At 34.3% G+C, this 25,000-nt stretch overlaps 1 protein-coding gene across 1 annotated transcript in view; it reads left to right on the top strand.

Moving 5' to 3' along the window:
• The first annotated feature begins 2,450 nt into the window (after window positions 1-2,450).
• DSG2 (desmoglein 2) overlaps window positions 2,451-25,000 on the top strand; it is a 41,027-nt gene continuing 18,477 nt past the window's right edge. Inside the window, exons 1-3 of the mRNA XM_031946483.1 lie at window positions 2,451-2,584; window positions 23,002-23,037; window positions 24,375-24,524. Coding sequence (XP_031802343.1) covers window positions 2,531-2,584; window positions 23,002-23,037; window positions 24,375-24,524 — 240 coding nt within the window. The 5' untranslated portion in view covers window positions 2,451-2,530. The remainder of the gene's footprint in view (window positions 2,585-23,001; window positions 23,038-24,374; window positions 24,525-25,000) is intronic.

The raw sequence follows: 25,000 nt of genomic DNA, 5'->3' as shown, positions 1-25,000 counted from the left end.
TCATTCAATGAAACTCTTGATTTTATAAATGACAAAATTGAGATAGATATAAATTAAGTGATATTTCCAAGGTACTGGTGGAGCTGGGATTTAAACCCAGATCCTCTGATACTAAAATCATCTCTCCTTCCACTATAGCATACTACCAAGAGGGAAAAAATACATATATAAAATAATAATACAAGAACAAGACAGAAATACAAGAAAACAACCAAATGTAAAGATCGTTATCTGAAGCATCAAATGAATAGTGAATTCTATGAATTCAGAGGAACAAGAGTAATTAATCAGCAATTATTTGTTTAATGAGTGCAAGGCAATATATTTGCAATAAAGATAGAAAAGCAAAGGAAAGAGGAAGGGGGAAGGAAGGAAGGAGAAAGGGAAGAAGTGAGGGAGACAGAGACAAACAGAGATAGAGAGAGACAGAGGAATTATTATTGCCAAATTTGGAAACCCCCAGATCAAAGAAAAAATTTTCCAAGAAACAAGAAAAAAAAATTCAAAAATGCTGGAGCTACAATTATAATTGTTCGAGACTTAACAGCAGCTACAATAAAAGACTGAAGGTCTTGGAATCATGTCTACCCATAATCAAAAGAACTAGGCCTACAGCCAAAAATATATACTGAACGAGAAAAAATGAACATTCAAGGAACTTGCAGATTTTTTTTTTTTAGGACTTTATATCAACCAAACTCGAACTTAATAGAAAATTTAACATTATGAGAGCCAATATCAAAGATCATTTCAAGGAACTCAATATGGAAAAAAATGGCTAATGGTGTTCTGTTTTGTTTCTTAACATAGGAAATATACAATATATGTTTAAGATTCATATCAACAATAGGATAGCTCAAAAGAAAAACTAGCAGAGTTAAAGTAAAAACAGTAGATTATACAAATGAGGTGGAGAGGAGTATACACATAGAGGCTTAAATAGGCAACACCACATATACACCATAAAGGGGATAGCGCCCTCCAAAATCTATAAAGAAATGAAGGGGAGCCATGAGCTAATGAGGAAGCAAAGGGTGTGGGGAAAAGAAAATGGAGGTATCCATGGGTGGGAGGAGGTCAAATAATAGCCAGGCAAATTAAGGAGCAGAATTAAAGCAGAAGAGTTAGTAGGGATAGGAAAGATGTCTCTGTGTATGTGGCGGGTGAGGGGGGTGTAACTATATAAATATGTATGTTTACATAAATATATTTTTTCTTAACCATAGCTTATTTGAGGGTGAGGGGGGACGAAAGGGGGGTAAAGAATAAAGTGCGCAGCAGAGACCCAAAGAACAATTTACAAGGAAGTAAAAAAAAAAAAAATGGACATTTATGAACATAATTTCTTCAACATATATATATATATATATATATATATATATACACACATACACATGCATACATACTTTCTTGATTTGGTAATTTGTTGTTATACATTTTGAATCCTCCCAGATGTTCTACTGGACACATAACAAAACTTTTGTTTTATTTTGTTTTGTTTTTCTTTTCTGTTTTTCTTATTGCTTGTTTTTTAAATAAAATTTTTAAAAAATTAAAAGAAAAGAAAGTATTCAAATTTGTTCTAGGCCAGCGTTGACTGAAAGAATTTAGAACACTTCCGGAGCTCTTTCCTATAAATAACTCTTCTTCGAACGACCAGATAAGTTTGTTGGGAGGCACAATCGGCCGAAATAGTGTATGGGGACTTTTTTATTCCAGATGGCAACCTGAAATCCTATCTTCACTTCTCCCTAAATCCAACCTGCCTAGCCAAGCAGCAGTTGTTAGGCTTTCGAGTCAGTCTCTTCAACTCCACCTTTACCTGCTTGGCTCTGGAAATGCACCCGTCCTTCCCACCCACAGTGTGCAGCCCGCAACAAGTCACTTGTCCTTTGTTGCACGCCTCTCTGGAACACAAAAACACCCGCCTATCCAAGCTCGGCGCCTGAACGATCCCAACCCTGGGATAGCAAAGGTAGAGGAAATTACACCGTGCCAGGCTTTGCGTCTTCTCCCAAAAAACTGCCCCACCCCAGTTACAAGACCCCATTAGGCTTAGTGGTATGGGGGAGGTGGTTCCCTGGAGGAGGAGGAGAAGGAAGCAGGGAGGCGGAGCTTGCAAGCCAAGGTCCCCTCACCAGGGGACGTCACAGTCCCAGGTGTCCCTGTGGGCGTTTGGAGGAGGAGAAAAAAGAGGAAGAGGGGTCTAGGAGCTTCCCGGAGTCTTCCCTCACCTCCGCTTATCAGCCCGACCGGAGGCACTTGATAGAAAGTACTGAAACTCCCAGGAGGGTGAGTCACACCTGGGCACGGCCACCCACCTCGGAGCTAAGAAGGCCGGGGATCACCAAGGCAGCGTTGCTGCAAAAAGGGGAGGTGCCGCCAAAAGCCCAGAGGATAGCAGAGGGCCTAGGGAGGAACCTGCCCCGGGGCGGAGCGGGGCTGAGGGCGTTGGTAAGGGAACGAGACTGGACGAGTCGGGACTGGACAGTTGCCCCGGGCGCAGGACTATACTGGAGAGAACTCCGCTATGGCTGCGCTCCAGGCGCAGGGAGCCGGGGAGCTGTGCGCGCTTTTGTTTCTGGTAAGTTGGGGTCCCCAGGGCTTTCCTCGAGCTCAAGCACGTCCAGGCCTGCGTCTTGGGCGTAGGTATGGGGAGCCGCGCCCGAGACCCGTTGCTTCCAGCCTTCATTGAGTTCATTAACTAGCTTGCTTGACTGATTAATAACTTACGGGAGCCCGCTGCTCATTCGTTCACTCTGCGCGCCCGGAGGCTGCTAAAGGCTAAGGCGAAATGGTAACTCAGGGAGAGCCCAAGCTGCCCAAAATGGGATCTTCCTGGGCACGAAAGTGGGAGTCCAGACTTGTCGGTACCTCTTCTTGTTCTCCCTTCTTGCCACACCCAGGGCGGGATCCTCCTAAAATCGACTTCTGTAGCTAAGGCTGTTCAACTGTTCAACACCTGGACATGCAGACGCTAGCCAGTTTGATTCTCCTTTTTTTTTTTTTTTTTTAAACCCAGAGTGGGAGTGAGGAAGTTCGGGCAATTATTAACCGTGGAGCCCGGTCTCTATCCTAGAAATACAAAAGAAAGCAGTTCCTTATCCTGAAGCTACTTAAAAGAAGCTTTTACCTAGGATGTCCACGCCCAAGCAAAATCAGCCGGGTGGAGGACTGGGCTGAAGTTGAGTAGTTTGGTTTCAATCAGTGCTACTCAGCAAGCATTTATTAATTTTCTACTATGTTTCACTGGGGGTGGGGGTATGAGCGTGAGCGTTAGGGTGAGGAGGTAGATAAAGACAAAAGGAAACGGTCTCTACTTTCGCCTTTCTTTCTAGGAAGATAAAAACCTTTGCATATTCAGACACTTATTAAAATTTTTATAACTTTAAAATTGTGTTCCAGTCATAGCTCAAGAAAACAAAAGTAGTATTTAAAGCCAGGAAACTTTGAGAACAGTAATTGAATACAGAGCCTAGGAAATTTTTTGATGTTTAATATTTATGAGCAGTGATTAAGAACTCACATTCTAAATTTATCAACAAAAAGAATTTGGTTTTCATAAATTTATTTTTTATTTTTTATTCCCTCAAAATAGTGGTCATTGAAGATCCTGAGAATTGCATATATTGGTTACCTAGGACATTTTTTTAAAAAGGGAATAGCTGGTAATGACATTATCCCTTTAGACTTTTCTAGCACTTTGCTGCTGTCTCCATGGGTTTTTGTTTTTTTTTGGGGGGGGGGAGAGGGGAGAAGAGGGGTCATTTGTGTCATCCTTTAATTATAATGTAAACTCCATGAGGACAGGGACCAGTTGCCTAGATTTTGTCTCTTCCTCAACCATGTTCATTTTAAGGTCAAAGAAAAACTTTACAGTAAATACTTAGTCCAGGATTTTTGTTGTTATTTCAGTGGTGTCCAACTTTCCCTGACCTTATTTGAAGTTTTCTTGACAAAGATATTGGAGTGGTTTTTCATTTCCTTCACCCCATCATTTTACAGATAACGAAACTGAGAAAAACAAGGTAAAGTGTCTTGTCCAGGGCCACACAGTAAGAGTCTGAGGCAAGATTTGAATTCAGGAAGATGAGTCTTCCTGACTGCAAGCCCCAATCCACTGTTCCACTTAGCTGCCCCAAATTAAATCATCTTTGTTTTATTATGTTAGTAAAATAATCTTTAATCCTTTACTTCCAAGTGAATGATACACAGCTTCATAAATAACCTTGTATTTATTTCTAAAGTAATATGTTCATGTTTTATCCATTTAGAGACATTTATTTTTAGGGGAAGAATAATGAAATCAAGTCATGCTGAAATATGACTTACATTAAATATACTTGACTGGAATTGTGAACAATTATCCTTTAAATTTCAATCTCTTTCCCTCTCCCTGTGTTTTTCCCCTTATATTATCCAAGTAATTGCCTCAATTCTTCACCAGTATTTTCTTGCATTTTCCAGAGTATTCATCAACTTATCTTAAAGCCTTTATATATTCAGACTCTGTTAAAAAATTTTATAACATTACATTTGTTTTTCCTTCATATCTCAAGAAAGAGCAAAATGAACAAAAGTTTTTGGTAATGTATAAAGATAGTAAACATACAGATTAGTAGGTGAATAAGGTTCCTAGGACATTTTTGATGTTTAATGTTTCTTAAGTATTATTAAGTAAGAAAATACACGATAGAGAACTAATTTAAAGCTTAGGATGAACCTGCCAAAGTGAAAGTTATGCCAGAGAAAAAAATGATTACATAATTTGACATATTTTTTACTTTTAAGTAATTAAAGCTTTTCTATTTCCATTGAATTTTTTAACTCTAGTATTTTATATATGTCATTTTAAGACCTATAATCAGTCAGCTAAGCTCTTACTATCTGCTAGGTACTATGCTAAACATTGAAAATACAAAGAAAGGGGGTGGGGAGGAATCCCTTCTATCAATGAAGGAATAAGAAAAATTTTGGACAATAGTCCATTGGTTTCCCACACTTAAAAATGTAAGCACTCACATAATCATAGATTTAGAGTGTGAAAGGATCTTTAAAAACTACTTAGTCTACCTTCTTTGTTTTACAGCAGAGGAAACTGAGGTCCAAAAAGATGAATGACTTTTATACTGGTTTATACTGGTAGTAAGTAGTTGAGGTGGGATTTGAAAGTGGGATCACTTACTATTAGTCCAAAGGTCCATACTATCTCCCCATTATTTCTTTAATGATATATTAATCAAGAATCTAAATGTTTATTTTTAGACAAGGTTAACTCATGTTCTTACAGTCTATTTAACAACCAAAGAGACTAGCTAAAATGACTTGCTTAGGGTCACAAAGTTGCTAATTGCTTGAACTCAAATTTGAACTTTGATCTTCTTAACACCGGATCCAGCACTCTTTTTACTATTTTGCCATCAGTTATTGATCTCTAAACATTAACATTGATATAATCCCTAAAATGATGGCTGACTTGGAATTAAATACAATTTAATTCATAAATGCATCATTATTTGTTCATAAGATTATGGATTTCTAGGTGATTAGGGCCCTTAGAATCTAAGATAATGCACCTTTTTATTAGAGGCCATAAAGCCTAACTCCTATATTTCATATAGCTGGGAAGGTTTTGAAAAGAAGTCTTTTAACTTCCAAGTTTAAAATCATAATTCTTTCATCTGTCAACCCTTACAAGAAACTGCCTGTGAGTTTATAATTAGAAAGAATGAATGTTTCGTTTTATTTTTAAAGACATTTTTTAACCTGGTGTAGCTTTAATGGCTTTTTGATAACAAATGAGTTATACAATACATAAAAGTGTATTTCAATACAATGAGAACCAAGTTATATTTTCAGTTGTGAAAAAAAGTTGTAAAAAATATTACTTTTAATAGCTTTCCAAGGCATATTTTAATTTAATGCTATATTTCATTGAAAACTAACACCTTTCTGTAAAGTAATATAATAAGCTAGTTTTACATATTTTTATATATTTTAGGCTTAAAAAATTGTTTATTCTGGCACTGCCGAAGCCACCTACCAAACTGTGATGCAATTTTCTTTTTTTTTTTATTATAGCTTTTTATTTACAAAATATATGCATGGGTAATTTTTCAACATTGACCTTTGCAAAATCTTCTGTTCCAAATTTTCCCCTCTTTCCCTCCACCCCCTCCCCTAGATGGCAGGTAATCCAATACATGTTAAATATGTTAAAATATATGTTAAATCCAATATATGTATACATATTTATACAGGTATCTTGCTGCACAAGAAAAAATTGTTATCAAGAAGAAAAAAAAACAAAACCTGAGAAAGAAAACCTGAAAGTTACAGAATTATTTCAATATTCCTGTTTAAATTTCTCTTTTCTTGGAGGTCTTTTCCAGAGGTATAGTGGTAAACATTACAAATTGAGAACAGGAACTTATTCTTATATCCCCAGAGTTCATTGCACAAATATTGTATCTAAATAACTAAATAGCTTTAATAGCCTCTAAAACTGTAATAATTCTAATAGCCCATATTTTTTTCCCAAGGATAATGACTGATCTTGTGATTTAATTGGTATAGATGACTTCTGGATAATGATCAGTGCAGGGTAACACCATCTCTGCAATTTAGTCTTGGAGAGATGCCCAGAACACTGCAAAATTAAGAATTTATCTTACATTATACAACCAGAATCTATCATTGTCAGGACTTGAACCTAGTATCAAGGCCAGCTCCATATCCATTACATTCTGTTTTGTATAATGCTTCAACATTATTCCTCAAAATAAATAAATTAATATCTAAAATTTGTTCTTGTTTGACTAGATTAATCTATGGTCAGACCCTTCAATAGTATGTTTTTATTTGTTTGTTTTAGACTTAAACAAATGCATTTTTTAGCAACAATGCATTTTGTGAGTATTTATTGAACAATAAAAATACAAATCAACTAAGATATTTTTAATGTCTTTCTGGTATTTAATTTTAATTTTTTAAATTTACTATTAATTTTTTAAATTTAAAATACTATTCTCTGATTGTATTTTATGAATTATAGTATTTCTGAAAGAGTATTGTAATCACTAGGGGTTGACCTCAGGAGTTAAAAGTAATCTGAGGTTGTCTCTAGGGCAGAAGGAAGTCATTTTAGATTCTATTCCAGGTATTGCATTAAAAACCCTCTTTTATTTCCACATGCCTCTAAAGAGGCCCTGTACCTTATTGTAATCATTTGCAAATGAATGTTAAACATATGGCTAATATTTTTACAGGAGGCGGCATGTCCTGAAAAAAAATGTCATAAAAATTTTATGACAATCATATAGTATAGGTACAATAAACCACATTGCAGGTGCAAAAGGGTGTCTTCATTCACTATGTTTGTAGCACAGAATTTAGGAGTTAACTAAGATAATTGCTGGCAATTTTATTCAGAGTTGAGGAAATTTCTACATTCTGATAATGATGATCTGGCTTTATATTTACTATCATTTACAGATATTTATATGTATCTAAATCTTACCTTATTCTACTTTGTTTTCCCTAGGGTACCTTCCCTATAAATTAGTCTTCAGCAATTGTTGAATTATTGAATCCGAGAAGATATCTTAACTCAGTAGATCTTTTCTAGGATTTCCAAGAAAATAATAAATCACAAAATCTTCTACTTAATTTCATCATAATTATTATTAGGTTTTTGTCAATATATTGCTCAAAATGTCTCCAAAACTTAATTGGGTTATAATTTGGTTTTGATGTACTCAGTACTCTGAGGATACTCAGTGAATATTCAACAGAGAACCTTGCTTCTTATTCTACCCTGAGAAAGTAGAAGCCATTTCACAATGAGTTTCCTGTTCTCTCCTAGACTTTATCTGAAGATCTCTTGAAATTATCCTCCATTTTCTTCTGCCTCTTTCCTTAACAAAGCTAATTTTTTGACTTGTTTCTTTGACCCTACTTATATTTTCTCTAGAATTTTGCCCCAATAAACTTGCCTAATTTTCTCTAATTTTCAGTCTTTCCCTGTCTGTTGGACTCCTTCACTACTGCCTATATACATGTTCAAGTGCCCCATCTTTTAAAAAAAATCTTTTCACTCAGTCCTACCATACCCACTCATCTTCCATCTTTGCTCACCTTTAAAACCTAAGCCCCCTCAAATGGCATCTTGTTCAAAATTCAGAGTCAGATGACAGGAAACCAGGAGAGAGAGAAAAAGAAATAGTCATGAAAAATATCTGAAAACAAGCCTGCTTGTTTCAACCATATAATGCTTGTTCTGTTCTTTGTGAAATAATCTCTTAATCTGGTATATCCAAAACACAAAATAAAGTTATATGTTATTGCCCCACCCAAAAAAAAGACAAGAATAAGACAGTATCCTGGCTTTAGTCCTTTTGTTAGCTATTTAGTTTCAAATCAAGTCAACAAACATCTATAATACTTAAAATGTGTCAAGCACTGTGCTAAATGCTAGCAATATGTTGAAAAGCAGAAACAATTCTTACCTTCAAGGAGCTCACATTTTGAGAGAAACAACATGTAAACAACTATGTACATACCAGATGTATACAAGTAAACTGATGGCAATCCCAGAAAGAAGGTGCTTGGGGGGCTGTAGGAGGAGGCAGGAGGGGTTAAGGAGCAGGAGGAAAGGCTACTTGCAGAAATTATCTGCCCAGTCTTGAAGGAAACCAAAGGATACAGGAGGTGGAAATGAAAAGGGAGATCATTCCAGGAATGGCAATTCTGTTCTGTTGGTTGGGGTAAAATCCTATAAGCATGTGTACCACAATTTGAAGGGGCTTGGACAGACAATGGCTAGATCATTGCAAATCTATTACATAATGTGGAAATTCATTGTTTCTGCTTTGTATAGCTTCATGGATATATAAAGCTGCAGCATTCTATTAAAAAAAAAATTTGACCTTCATTGACAAATGTGGTTTTCCTGTTTTTTCTATTTTGTATTTCAGTTTAAAATAAATAAATACATTAAAAATAAAAACAAATATATTCTTCTTCCTCTATACTCAGTAAGCCACCTGATGAAACAAAGTTTTTTTTTTTTTAAATGGAAATGAGACAGTTAAGAAAAACTAACCAACAAGCAAATCCCATAGCCCTCCACCTATAAGAAAAAGACAGGAAAGGCAGATTTTCTCTTCTTTTCTACCTGCTATGGTAGTTACAATTACATAGTGCCCAGCTTCAATATTTTGTTCTATCCCATTCATTTTATAGTCATTGTTTACATTGTTTTCCTGGTTCCTCCACATAGGAGCAGCTGGATGGTTCAGTAGATAGAGTGCTAGGTCTGGAGCTCAAAAGAACTTCATTCTAATCCTTCCACTGATATCAGCTATGTATGAACCTGGGCAAGCCATTTGACCCTTTGCTCAGTTTCTTCATCTGGAAAATGGGGATAAATAATAATTACACTTACCTCCCAGAACTCACTGTGAGGATCCAATCAGAGAAAAATTGTAAAGCACTTAGCGTAGTGCTGGGCACATAGTAAATTCTATATAAATGTTAGGTATTATCAGCATTTACTTTTATTTTGCACCAGTTCATGTCTTCCCATGTTTGTCTTAATTTTTCATATTTATCTTTTTATGGCACAGTGATATTCTAATACATATATGTACCACATTATTTTAGCCATTCCCCAATCAAAAACTATTTGTTTCTAGTTTTTTGCTACCACAAAAAGTCGGTTTGTGAATATTGTGTGTATAAAAGACCTTTCCTTCCATATAATACATTTTAAACTGGTATTTATTCAATTTAGAAGGGGAATTAAAGACTACCCATTTTGGGGGCAGCTAATTAGTATAGTGGATAGAACACTAACCCTGTAGTCAGGAGGACCTGAGTTCAAATCTTGCTTCAGACACTTAATATTTCCTGGCTGTGTGACCCTAGGCTGGTGACTTAACCCCAATTGACTCAGCAAAAAAAGAAAAAGAAGAAACTACCAGTTTATGCTTTTAAAAGATTAGTATCATTGCTACTAATGATGCAGAGTCAAGTAAGACAAAAAAGAAAAAAGGAAATATAGAAAAAAGGGAAGAAGGAAAGAAAGATAGATTTTAGAGATTACTTCTCCCATTGATTTCAATCTCTATCTATTGGTCCTGTTTTCCAGCTACTTACAAATGTATTCTGGTCTCCTATCTTAAAACACAATTAAGATCTTATTTTGTCCCTGCCATCAATCTTACCTCTCTTCACTTTTACTGCCAAACTTTTTGAGACATTATTTTAATTAACTTCACAACTTTACTACTTATTTGTAAGTTGTCTTTTGACACCATCGATTTACTGAAAATCCCCTTTCCTCTCTTCTTATCCTCCTGAATCTCTTCACAGCTTTCGATGTTGATAATCTCTTTGCTTTAAGATGCTCTTCTACTCTGGCTCCTATGCTGATTCCTTTGCAATTCTTCTCTCTATTGAGGGTTACTACTACCTTTCATTCACCCATATTTATTCAATGTCTTATTCCTAATCATATGCATTCAGTTGATATGTCTGGAAGATCCTACTTCCAACTCCCATCAGTTCCTTTTCACTTCTTTCAACTCATCAAATCATCACTTTTCACCCGTCACAATTCAAATCTTTATCATTTCTTACCAGGGCTGCTAATTGGTTTCCCCAATTCCATTCTATCCCATTTCTATCCATGCTCTACAAAGTTGTTATTCTTCCTATAGCACAAATGTGAGCTTTCAAGTACTTTCCTTTACCTCTAAGATAAAGTACTGAGTTGTTTTTCAGTCATTTCACACGTGTTATATTTGAGAGTTATTTTGGCAGAGATACTAGAACAGTTTGCTATTTCCTTCTCCAGATCATTTTTACACATCAGGAAACTGAAGCAAAGAGGGGTGTTTTGCCTGGGTTTCACACAGCTAGTAAATCTCTGAGACTAAATTTGAATTCAGTTCTTCCTGACTCTAGATCTAGCACATTATTCACTGAACCACCTAGTTACCCCTAAAGCACTTCATTTAAAAGCTCCCACAACCTGTCTTCAATCTACCCTTAAAACAATATTTCACATTACTCCTATTGGAGAAATTCCACCTACATTCCATCCAAACAGGATCTACTCACTCTTCCACATACCATTCTACATACTGCCTCCATACGTTCACACATTCTCTTCATCTCTTCCTCTTTGAATTTTTGTCTCCCTTTAAAAAAACATTTTTATTTAAAGTTTTAAGTTCCAAATATCATCCCTTTCTCCCTTCCTCTTTCCTGCTCCCTGAGATAGTATCTGTCAGATATAGGTTATATATGTGCAATTATATAAAAGATTTCCATATTAGTCCTTTTTCCCTTCTCCTTTCCTCTCCTTCCCTCTCCTTCCCACTCCCTGCGATAGTATCAATCAGATATAGCTTATATAATATGCAATTATGTAAAACGTTCCCTTATTTGTCAATTTGTACAAGAAGATTCAAAAGAAAGTGAAAATATGCTTCAGTCTATATTCGAACAATATCAGTTCTTTCTCTAGAAATAGAAAATATACTTCATCATTAATCCTTTGGGATTGTCTTGGATCATTGTATTGCTAACAATAGCTGCATCATTCACAGTTCTTCATCAAACAATATTGCTGTTATTGTATTCTGTTCACTTCACTGTTCATCAGTTCATTTAATTCTTCCCAGGTTTTTCTGAAATCATCCTACTTGCCGTTTTTTGCATAATAATATTCCATTGCAATCATATACCATATACTTGTTTAGCCATTCCCCATTTTTGGGCATCCCTTTAATTTCTGATTCTTTGCTGCCACAAAAAGAGCTGCTATAAATATTTTTGTACAAAGTAAGTCCTTTCCCCTTGATATCTTTAGGAAATAAACGTAGTAATAGTATTGCTGGATCAAAGGATATACACAGTATTAGAGCCTTTGGGGCATAGTTCCCAATTGCCCTCCAGAATAGTTCTCTATATATTTGAGAAATGAAGTTTTTATCAGAAATACTTGTTGCAGATTTCCCTCAAGTTTTCTACTTTCCTTATAATTTGATTGCATTGGTTTTGTTAGTAGAAAACCTTTTTAATTTCAGATAATCAAAATTATCTGTTTTATATTTTGTAATGCTCACTCTCTTCTTTAGTCCTCAATTTTTTTTTCTTATCCATAAATTTGGCAGATAAACTATTCATATTCTCTTAATTTGTTTGTGATATCACTCTATATGTACAAATTATGCATCCTTTACTTTATCATGGTATACAATATGAGATGTTCATATATTCTTAGTTTCTGCTATGCTGATTTCCATTTTTCCCAGCACTTCTTGTAAAATAAGGAGTTTTTTCCCAAAAACCTTGAATTTTTTGGTTTGTTATATAATAGATTATTATGGTCATTTTACTATAATTTGGACTTAAGCTATTCCATTAATCTACCACTCTATTTCTGAGCCAATATCAGATTATTTTGACATATAATACAGTTTGAGATCTAATATGACTAGACCACCTTCTTTTGCAGTAATTTTTCATTGATTCCCTTGCTATCCTTGATCTTTTGTTCTGCCAAATGAATTTTGTTATTATTTTTTCTTGTTCTATGAAATAATTTTTGTAGTTTGATTAATATAGCACTGAATAAATAGAATAACTTGAGTAGGATTGTCATTTTTATTATATTTTCTCAGTCTACTCATGAGCATTTAATATTTTTCTGATTATTTAGATTTGACTTCATTTATGTGAAAAATGTTTTATAGTTGTGTTCATATAGCTCCTGAATTTATTTTGGCAAGTAGACTCCCATGTATTTTATATTATCTATAATATAAATGGAATTTCTCTATCTCTGCTGGACTTTGTTGGTAATATATAGAAATGCTGATAATTTATATGGGTTTATTTTGTGTCCTGCAACTTTGCTAAAATTGTTAATAATTTCAAGTAGTTTTTAGTTGCTTCTCAAGGATTTTCTAAGAATAAGATCCTATCATTTACAAAGAGCGATGGTTTTGTTTTCTCATTGCCTATTCTAATTCCTTTTAATTTCTATTCCTTCTTTTATTGCTATAGCTAACATTTCTAACATTATAGATTAGATAATGGCACCCTTGTTTCATCCCTAATTGTATTGGGAAAATTTCCAGCTTGTCCCCATAACAGTGCTTTTACTGGTTTTAGATACATTTTATTTATCATTTTAATTATGTGCTTAAAATTCCTATGTTCTCTATTGTTTTTAATAGGAATGGGTGTTATATATAGTCAGAGGCTTTTTCTGCATCTGTTGAGATATATGATTTCAGTTGATTTTGTTCTGATATGGTTATTTATAATGATTATTGTCCTAATCTTGAACTAGCTTTGCATTCCAAGTATAAATCCCACCTGCTCATAGTTTATGATCCTTGTGATATATTACTATAATCTCTTTACTAGTAACTTTATTTAAAATTTTTACATTGCTGTTCATTAGGGAAATTGGTCTATATTTTTCTTTCTAGTTTTTGGTTTAGGTATTTTTCTGGTTTGGTATCAATACTTCGTGTCATAAAAGAAATTTGGTAGGATTCCTTCTTAGCCTATTTTTCCAAGTTTTTATAGTATTGGTATTAATTACTCTTTAAATGTTCAGTAGCATTCACTCAGAATTCATCTGATCCTGGGGAATTTTTCTTAAGACATTCACCAATGTCTTCTTCAATTTCTTTTTTCTAAAACTGAGTTATTTAAATAATTTATTTCTCCTATTACCATCCTTCCTTGACCTTCACAAGTATATTATTTCTGACTACCACTTTCCCCAATCTATCCTTCCTTTTATCAGTCCCCTTTGGCCCTTCTATCATCCCTATTCCTTTTTGCTTCCTTATAGAATGATAGATTTTTGTATACAAATGAATGTGTATGTTATTCCCTTTTTTGATACTGCTTTGAGGAGAGTAATGCTTAAGCTTTGCCAGTCCCATTCCCACCTCCACCCTTTCCCTCTATTGTCAAATTATATCTTTCATGACTCTTAAGTGGAATAATTTATCTGCTTCTTCTTCCAGTGCAATTTTCTTTTTCACCCCTTTATTTTGTTTTAGGGGTATCATCCCATAAAAGTCAACTTATATCTATATTTTCTGTCTTTATATCCTCCTCTTGATTTCTCTTATAATATTAAATGATTATAGTTATAAAGTTCTTAAGTTATGAACATTATCTTGCCCTATAGAAGTATAAACAGCTTAAAATTTCCTTATTGAATTTTTTGTTTTCTCTTTCTTGTTTTTTTACCTGTTTATGTTTCCCTTGAGTCTTTTATTGAAAGGTCAATTTTTTTATTCATCTCTGGTCCTTCAATTATGAATGTTTGAAAGTCCTCTATTTAGTTAAGTGCACATTTTTCCCCTCAAAGATTATATTCAGTACCTAATTTTTCTGGGTAGACAATTCTTCATTGTAATCCTAATTCTTTCACCTTCTAGTGTATTATATTCTAAATCCTGCAGTTGTTTTTTTTTTTTTTTTTAATATGGAAGCTGCCAAATCCTATGTGTTCCTCATTGTACCCGCATGGTATTTGAATTGTTTCTTTTTGGCAGCTTATGATGTCTAGAATTCGGCTATGATGTTCTTGGGAGTTTTCATTTGGGGAGCTCTTTCAGGCAGTGATCTTTAAATTTCTATTTTGGTCTCTAGTTATAATATATCAGAGCAGTTGTCTTTGAGAATTTTTTGAGAGATGTTGTCCAGGTTTTTGTTTTTGTTTTTTTGTTTTTTTGGGTTTTTTTGGTTTTTTTTTTTAATCATAGCTTTCAAGTAGTCCACTAATTTTTTATATTATCTTTCCTGGATTTATTTTCTGGGTCAATTGTTTTTCCAATGAGAAGTTTCACATTTTCTTCTTTTTTTAAATGTTTTTGATTTTGGTTTATTGTATCTTAATATCTCATAAAGTCATTAGCGTCCACTTACTCAATTCTCATTTTTAAGGAATTCTTTTCTTCAGTGAATTTTGGTACTTTTACATTTGGCCGATTCGTTTTTTTTAATTATTTTCTTCAGTAAATTTTTGTCTATCTTTCCTCATGCTGTTAACTCTTTTCATGGCCTGATTGCCGCAGAACATGATCTGATCACCAACATCACTATCTCTTGTCTGTTATTACATGATCAAAATGATAGACAAATTGTAAACAGCTAAGATTTTTTTGTAGCTTGAGATTAACATGAGGAGGAACTGAGCTTTATCTTATGGTTATGTAGGTTTTGCTTTGTTTTTTTTTTTTTAAGGTAAAAAACCCTAAAATGAACCAAGTCAGGTTTTTGCGTGAAGTAACCATATTTTCTTGAGACAAATCAGGACATCATTGGGTTTCAAATGATGGGACCATGATGTCCTAAGAAGTACCAAGAGGTCTCACTGAACACAGTGGTGGCCACCCTACAGCAGTGCTCTTAGCAATGTGCCTGAGTTTACTAGGGATGCAAAATGTTCTGCTAGATTCAGGTTGAAACACATCAACAGAAAGACCCTTCTGAAGTTCTTCTCTGAACAAAGTGGGATTTAACAGTTTGGCTATGTTTTTACAAAGTTGTTTAAATTTTTCTTCCTTCCTCTGCCTATTTTTTCCTTCACTGTACAAATTATCTAGCCATTATCAAACAAAAGGTATATGTCATATTCAGTAGCTTATAAAAATACTTGAGTAGATTTAGAGTACTTTGTGTAAGAAAGTTTTTTTTTAATTTATTTGATTTTTTTCAAGTTTTTTTTTATTATTATTCAAAAGACTTCCAGGATAAAGTGCCTTTAAATATAAGTTCATTTAAGCAGATACTGTTCTAATCCCAAATGTTAGGAAAACAGCTTTTCTTGAAGTCTCAAATAAATAGAAGGCAAAACTCTTAAATGGCATTTTTCCTGAGACAGAGCATACTGCCCAGACAGGAGTTGTTATAGATTTTATTGCTTGTTACTTTTCCTTATATCATCAGATATTAAATGCAGGGTCCATGCAGTTATTTCAGTGAATTTTAATTTTGTGAAAATGGTGGAAGCTATGAAAATGCATTGTGCTATAGTAGATAGAATGTTGGATTTATATTCTGGAAGACCAGGATTCACATTCTATCTCAGACTCTTTTATGCCTATGCCTGGAATGTGCACCTTCTTTATCTTTGCCTCCTGGCTTCTATCAAGTCTCAGTTGCCTTCTGTAAACAAAACTTTTCCTGTTTCTCCTTAATCTTAGTGCCTTTTCTCTGACACTAACCTCTCCCCCCCCCCCCCCGCCCCTTCCTCCCAGAACACATTAAAAAATCAGTTGTGAGTTACTTGCAAAAACTCTTAGTATTTCCTATTAGCAAACTTGTGAGTTAAATAGGCACAGTAATCCTTGGAAGGTAGCCATCCAGGCTTTACTTTTGTACTATCACAGATAGGGAGCTTATTATTTCACACACAAAAAACTCCACTATACTCCCTCTCAAGACAACCTATTGTATACTTGGAAAGAACTAACTTTTTGGTATAGTGGAAAGAGCATTAACTAGCAGTGGAAGAACTGGGTTCAGATCCTTCCTCTGACAGTTATTATTTGTGGGAACTTGAGAAAATCACCAAAACTATAGGATCTCAGTTTCCTCATCTGTAAAGTGAGAAGGTTGTCCCTGAGATTTTTTCTTACTTCAAATGTCTTTATCCTATAAACATATTCTCCAGAATCTTCTGAATCCAGTGGCCAGATATAGATCACTTCTACTGGAGTGATCTTGGATCTGGCCTTGAATGCAGTGGAAGACTTTGGCCATTTTAAGCTGACTCAATTTGACCAAGGCAATACCCATGCAGTGATTCAGTTTAGGTAGCAATTAAGGTTAAAAAAAGCTCCTCTTTCACCTACTCAAAAAAAAAATCTCAAATCAATAAATCTGGAAGGGGAAGACTCTCTGGGATTCTGATCAAAGTAGAAATGGTGTCTAGAGCAGAATAGATTAGCAGTATCTAATAAATTGAAAATGTAGGTGTGAACTTAACAATGACAGAATTTGGTGATTCGTTGTCTATTTGGGGGAAGAGGTAGTTAAATATAATTTTGAATGTCCAGAATCTGAACCTGAGTGGTAGGAATGTGAATGTTATTAACAAAGCAACAGTATCATTTTTTTTTTCTGGGAGAGGGGAGATATTTGGTTTTTCCTTGTATTACATTCCAGTTTCCTATAAAAGGTGGGTGGAATTTAAAAGAGATCATTGTAATTAGTGATTGAGTGATCATTTGAAGACCTAGAATTAGGATTTGTTCATGATAGGTATAGCAGAACATAAAGGAGCTGTGGGGTACCATTTTAGGGTATTTAACAGTCTTTGGTGTCCAAACTAAGTTGAGAGATGAATAAAACCAGAAGAGGACTTATGATTAGAACAATTAGTGAAACAAAGATCAGATTTAGTAAGAGAGAGAAAGAGAGGGAGAAGGAGAGATAGGAGATAAATGAGCTGTGTTGAGATCTTGAGGTGGAGTAATAACAAATTATAGTATGCTTAAAGAGATACTTGAAAATGAAGGACATGGAATTAGGGAGACCAGAAATTGTGAGACTAGTGTGCTAGGTGATGTAGAATTGGTTCTAGATTGATTTGATATTTGTTTATGAAAAGGGAGAGATGCCTACAGAGTGTAAGGATAAATGCCAGGATGGAAAAAGAGAAAAGAGGGAACGAGAGCAAAATTTCAGACATTTTGAAGTTTTATGGATTTAGTTTCCTATGCATTTCCTCCCCCCTGAAGCTGAGCTAACAACCTGCAGTTAGAGAGCAGGAATCTAAATCCAGAATTTTCATGTCCACCGTAGCTTGAGACCTAGCACAGGAATCTAGGTGGCTTGAGGGCTAGGCCTGAAATTAGGAAAACCAGAGTTCAAATCCAGGCAAACATTTACTAGCTATTTGAACCTGGATGAGACACTGAGTCTTCGTCAACCTCAAGTTCCTCATCTGTAAAATGAAGGATAATAGTATCTACCTTCTGAAATTATTGTGAAGATAAATGAAATAATATTTATAAAGCACTTTGCAAGCCTTAAAACACCATACAAATGCAAGCTACTAAAGAAATGTTATGTACTGTCATAAGGACGGGTTAAGTTTCTATTTCCATAAATGAAAAGTTACATGATAAATCATTCAGTATAACTGTTTTTCTTTGTACCTCTGAATCCGGAGCAAATAAGAATATAGCGTTGTCAGCAGCTGTTACCATGAATGAGGAAGACTTTCCCATCTGCATAATAAAGTTGTGAAAAAAGAACTAATAACGACCTTTAAGGGACAGATCTTGGAAAGGATATTTTGTGGCTGATATTTGACCGCCAAAGTTTCCACTTTCTGATCAGAGTCCAGAGTCTGGAAGAGAGTGGAGCTGCCAGAGTTAAGCCCAATATTTTTGTCTACCACCTGCAACAAGGAACTGTAAGGAAATGAGGAAAACATTATCATAGATTTAAGACTACCAGGGACCTCAGAAGTCACTGGGGCATCCAGTCCTTTCATTTTACAGATGGTGAAACTAAGATCCAGAGGAATTAAATGATTTGCCTAAAGAAGCATGATCAGTCATTCTTTACCTCTGGCTCCAACTGCAGACTTCCTTCTCCTTTATCACACAGTAAAGAAGCTATTAGCAAAAAAATATTTAATTTTCACTGATGATAATGGATTTTGAATGGATTTCTAAAGTAGCTCTATTAGAAAGAACACTTTAAGTCATGAAGATCTGAATTCAAATCCTACCTTAAACATTCAATGAATGATCTTAAGAAAGTTACTACCTTAAACATTCAATGAATGATCTTCAGAAAGTTACTTAAACAGTCTGAGCCTCTGAGCCTCAATTTACTATTTACTATCTGTAAAATGGTGATAATCACATCTGTTCAGTTCTTTCAGTCATGTTTAGTCATTTTTGACTCTTCCTGACTCCACTTGCAGAATTCTTTGTAAAGATACTGGAATGATTTGCCATTTCCTTTTTCTAACTTATTTTAACAGGTGATAAAATTGAGGCAAACAGGATTAAGTGACTTGTCCAGGAACATACAGTCTGAGGCTATATTTGACTTGTCTTGCTGATTCCAGGTCCCACATTCAATCCACTTGCTCCAGTGATATCATGTACTTTATAGAAGTGTCATAAGGATCAATGAGAAAACATAGATAAAACTTTTTTGCAAACTTTAAAGAGCTTTATAGCTTTTTATATGTCACTTGAAGACTTGTCCTTTTAATTCAGGGATGTTCACCTGAAAGAAACAAGTAGGTTCTTTTCACCAATATTCATTCCATCAACTACGTATTACATTTTCCAAATAGAGAGTAGGGTAATATGGTGAGTTAAGCAAAAGAGATCAGCAGGGGAAAGGAAATATTAGAAAGTTTGTTTTTTTTTTAATATAGGGTTAATATAATTAGAGAGGTTTCATGATACATTGGAAAGAAGATCAACCCAGCTCTACTACTCACTTTACTGTGTGGCTTTGGACAAGACAATGATTTTTCTGAGTTTCATTTCCATTATGTCTCTACAATGTAAAGATTGGACTAGGCATTCTCAAAGTCCCGAGCTCTTCTATCTCTCTATGATCCTAAAGTTAATCTTGGAGTGGTTATAGGGCAGAATGAAGATGGGAAGATTGTTTAAAAAGATTTTGAGTTCTTCTAGTGAGTATTGATAAGAGCTGGAATCGTGATATGAGGACACTAGGACTGATCAACTCAGAAGGTTATTGTGAAGAAACACCTGTCTCACTTTCCCCTCCAGAGCCGGGAGGCTCCTGTGGCAAGATATAGATCAGATTGATTAGAGTCCTGGATACAATGGGAGACCTTGACCTTTTTAAGCTATAAAGTCTTCAACAAATCTCAGTTTGACTAAGGCCACACCTATTTGGTGACTAAGGCTAGGTGGCAGTAGAAGCAAAGAATGTTCTCTTTCACCTAGTTAAATAAATCTCAGAGGGGACAATAATATTCTGAAAAGAATAGGGAAGTCAAAAGAAAGGGCAAGATATTAAGTTCAGGTTTGTGTATACAGTGTTGCCAGGACTACAAGCGCATTTTAGGATTATAGTTTTAAAACTGAGAGGTATTTAAAAAGCCACTGAGTGGAGTATAACCAAGGTCACTCAGCTAATAAATCTTTGAAACAAGAATTTAAGACAGTTCTTTCTGACATCAAATACAGCAGCATGCTATCCATTATGTCATGCTAGAGACAATCTGCAAGCTGTTAACAAGATGAGTTTTTGACTTAAGGAGCATCTAGGCTAAAGGTAATGTCTAAGAGTCATTCACCTAAGTGTGAGATTATCTAAGAAGACTTTTAAAAAATTAATTAATTTTTAATAATCATTGCTTTATGAATCATGTTAGGAGAGAGAAATCAGAACAAAAGGGAAAAACTATGGAAGAGAAAAAAAACAGAAAAAAGAAGTGAACATATAGCATGTGATGATTTCCATTCAATCTCCTTAGTTCTTTTTCTGGATGCAGATGGAATTTTCTGACCACAGTCTATTAGGATTGCTTTGGATCACTGAACCACTAAGAACAACCAAATCTTTCATAGTTGATCAGCACGCATTGTTGGTGTTATTGTGCACAATGTATTCCTGTTCTGCTTGTTTCACTCAGTAAGAGTTCACGTAACTCTTTCCAGGCCTTTTGAAAATCAGCCTGGTCATCATTTTTTATAGAACAATAACATTCTATTACCTTCATATATCGCAACTTAGTCAGCCATTCCCCAATTGATAAGCATCTACTTATTTTCCAATTCTTTGCCACCTCAAAAAGAGCTGCTTTAAATATTTTTGTACATATAGGTTCTCTTCCCTCCTTTATGATTTCCTTAGGATACAGTTCCAGTAATGGCACTGCTGAGTCAAAGGGCATGCATAGTTTGATAGCTCTTTGGGCATAGTTCCAGATTGCTCTCTAGAATAATGAGATCATTCTAGGGAGACTATTTTTGGAAGAAAGAGAAACCAATAAAGAATGTGTAACATAAGAGTAGATAATGATTGGAAATAGAAGAAATAACTCAGTAAATAGCAGTTCATTCACAAAAAAGCTAGTGAAATAAATGAAGCAAACATTAGCAAAAATTAAAGAATGTTAACTGGAGAAGGAAATGGCAAACTACTCCATTATCTTTGCCAAGAAGATCCCTGGATGTTGTCATGAAGTCAGACATGACTGAACAACAGTAACAAAAAGTCAAGTAATATGTCAGGTTTTAAACATGGATCTTTCCATATTCTAAGTAAAAGAAAAAAAAACTATTTTTGACTATCCCTCACTAATTTCCTATGCTCCTATGAGATGAAGGACGTTTAAAAGGAGGGGGTTTTCCATAGCCCCAAGGCTAGTATCCTTTGTTTCAGAGTATATCCTTGAGATTTAGGAAGCTGCTGCTAACCCTAAAGAAAACTAAGTCTAATACTGTGGTCAGAGTAAAAATTAGACAGCAGGGATTTAAGAGTGGAGAGTATAGTTAAATTCAATTGTAATTAAATTCAAACGCTCTCAAGAAGATTAGTATTAAAATGAAATCAAGAACTTTTAGTGATAAAGAACTAGAAAGCAAGTTGATGCCCTTTGATAGGGGAATATTGACACAAATTGTGATATGATATATAAATGTTATAAAATGATGTTTAGCCGTGTTTAACACTTTGTGGCCCCATTAATCAAACTCATCATGAGGTTTCCTTGACAAAGCTATTGCAATAATTTGCTATTTCTTTCTCTAGCGGATTAAAGTAAACAGCAATTAAGTCACCTATCCAAGCTCACAGAGCTACCGAGTGTCTGAGGATAGATTTGAACTTCATCTTTCTGACTTCAGGCAGAGCATTCTATCTACTGAATCTTCTATTTGCCTCAATGAGATATTACTGTGCCATGAAAAATAGATGAATAAGAATTCAAGAAGCATGGAAAGATTTATGGATTGTATCAACTGAAATAGAATGAAAAGGGAAAACAAGATACACAATGACTACAACATTGTAAATGGAAAAAATACAAAACAACTGAATTCTGTTTAATTGATAGAAAGAGTTTTTAACCAAAGAAGCAGAATGCAGTGGTTTGAAACCTTGAGAATGTAAGGGAGGTGGAGGTGACTTGATTGAGGAGACAGAGTAGTCTTAAAAAGTAGGAGGCCTCCTCTTTCCTTGAAACAAAAAAGGAAGAAATACAAGAAGGATGGAAATAATGAAAAATGTTAAGGTAGACAGAACTGGAATAAAGCATGTCAAATGTCTCATGTCAAGATTGTGGGAAATTAAGAAATGTGGAGAAGTTTGCAACGGCCATATGGGGTACTTTAATGTAAGTTTATAATGTCAGATTTTAAAATGAGTGCACTTGGAGTCTTAAAGAAAAAAATCATCCAAGAACCTATATATGATATAGCATAATTTAATTATTGTTCTCTAGTGCCACACTGAATAGAATGTTAGGCCTGGACTTAGAAAGACTCATCTTCTTCAGTTCAAATCTGACTGACACACTTACTTTCTATGTGACCCTGGGAAAGTCAATTAAATTTGTTTCCCTTGGTTTCTTCATCTCTGAAATAAGTTGTAAAATGGAGAAGGAAATGGAAATCCATTCCAATATCTTTTTTGCCAAGAAAATCCCAGATGGGATCAAAAAGAATTGGACATAACAGAAATGACTCAACAACAAATTGTTTAGTGTGTTGAATTCAAATTTATTTTGATTTTGAAATAAAATAATAATAATAATAATGATCTTTTTTTTTACTTGTACAACTTTCTAAGATGTGCTTTTAAATTGTATTATTCTTTAAAATATTAGTGCTATACTCAAGCCATCATGATAATATGATGTTTTGAATATTTAAGTGAATAAACATATCTTTATTCTATAATAATATCCTATAAGCAAATAAATATACATATATATTTATTTTACAGATCTGTTTTCACCTTGGAAATGGACTTCACTTAGAGGTAGGCACCAGAAATGGGGGAAAGAAATAGTTTATTTGAAAAACAGAAGCTTATTGATAAAAATAAAATTTTCACCTCTTATAAGGTCTTGAGAAGAAATTATAATGGCTATTGTAAAGATTCTAAAACAAGCTCTCACTAAATGCTACATTCCCCTCCCCCATTAGTCATGTGATTTTGAACATCAGAATAAAGGGGGGAGAGGAGATCTAATTTTAAGGTATTACAGTATCATGGTCTGATCTTGCTTAAAATGCTTACTCTTTTTGTCAAAGGTTGTTGTTTTAATTTTTAAAAGACATTTTTAGTGCTCTGATAACTAATATTGTAATTAGTTTGCCAAGACAGCTTCTAAAAGCAAGAGACACTTAACTCTTTTTTTCATTCCTTAAATCTGTAAATTTTACAAGCTAGTAATTTTACTTGATAATGACCAAATCTAAGTCAATTTTTCACTAACTTTTTTTTCTTATAATTTTGACCAGCTGACCAATGGTTACTGCATAGTTTAATGGCAAAATGGAGCTTCAATTTTAATTTAATAATAAATTGTGAAGTAACTAAATACCAATATGTTACTAGCATGTAAGCTCTAATAATTTTTATGTGCCTTTCAGCCTTCAGTGAAAATGAAAACTCCAAAAAGGGTTTTCTATTATAAAAAACCAAAACTGATATTCTAATTCTATCCTTCTTTGAAAATTGTATATATTCACTTCAACAACAATACTAGATGATGACCAGTCCTGATAGATCAGGCCATCCTCAGCAACGAGATCAACCAAATCATTTCTAATGGAGCAGTAATGAACTGAACTAGCTATACCCAGAAAAAGAACTCTGGGAGATGACTAAAAACCATTACATTGAATTCCCAGTCCCTATATTTATGCACACCTGCACCTTTGATTTCCTTCACAAGCTAATTGTACAATAATTCAGAGTCTGATTCTTTTTGTACAGCAAAATAATGTTTTGGTCATGTATACTTATTGTGTATCTAAATTTATATTTTAATATATTTAACATCTACTGGTCATCCTGCCATCTAGGGGAGGGGGTGGGGGGGTAAGAGGTGAAAAATTGGAACAAGAGGTTTGGCAATTGTTAATGCTGTAAAGTTACCCATGTATATATCCTGTAAATTAAAGGCTATTAAATTAAAAAAAAATTGTATATATTCTTTTTCATATGATTAGGAGGATAAAAATAGGCATTTGAAAGTTGGACAAATAAATTTAAAGGATACCATAGTTTGAAAATTGTGTCTATATATCCATTAGCATAATCTCAGAAGGTTTAAGATATTCAGAATTCAGTCTTTTTTATTTTCATAGGTTTTATATACAAGTAATGAAAATGATCAGATCTCTCAGCAAGGGTACTTATTCCAACAAAAATTATTCCGACAAAAACGAGAGTGGATCACTGCTCCTGTGGCCCTTCGGGAAGGGGAGGACCTCTCAAAGAAGAATCCAATCGCCAGAGTAAGTCTAAGAGGCAAGATAAAATGCATGTTTGCTATTTAAAATATATGGATGTATGACAGGACTAAGCCACGGTTTTTATCCTAAATCTTGGATAAATATTAGAATAATACCTTAAGTTGTTGGTTTATAACATCCTTAGTTTTCAAAAACCATGGACTAGTATTAAAGCTTATACTCTTTTATTCAACAATATTAGTGCATCTTTTGTCCAACCTCATAGGAGAATGAGGTATTCCTCATATTTCACAGAAATTAATTTATTTAGTTTCCTTTTAATGTCAAAATGATTATCTTAGCAATCTGATAGAAAGTATTCTAAAAAATACTTCAGCATTTCCTTGATGAGTAGAATGAGCATCATGGACTTCATTTCTTATGTGATGTCAATCTTTGGTATGATTCAGTTTTGCCCTTCTTATTGTCTTTTTTTATTCTCTGGTAGTCCAGGAAGTAAGAAAAACAGTTACCTTAAA

The sequence above is a fragment of the Sarcophilus harrisii genome, chromosome 1 (genome assembly GCF_902635505.1).
Source record: "Sarcophilus harrisii chromosome 1, mSarHar1.11, whole genome shotgun sequence".
Lineage (NCBI taxonomy): Eukaryota > Metazoa > Chordata > Mammalia > Dasyuromorphia > Dasyuridae > Sarcophilus > Sarcophilus harrisii.
This window is presented reverse-complemented; position numbering and strand designations above follow the sequence as displayed.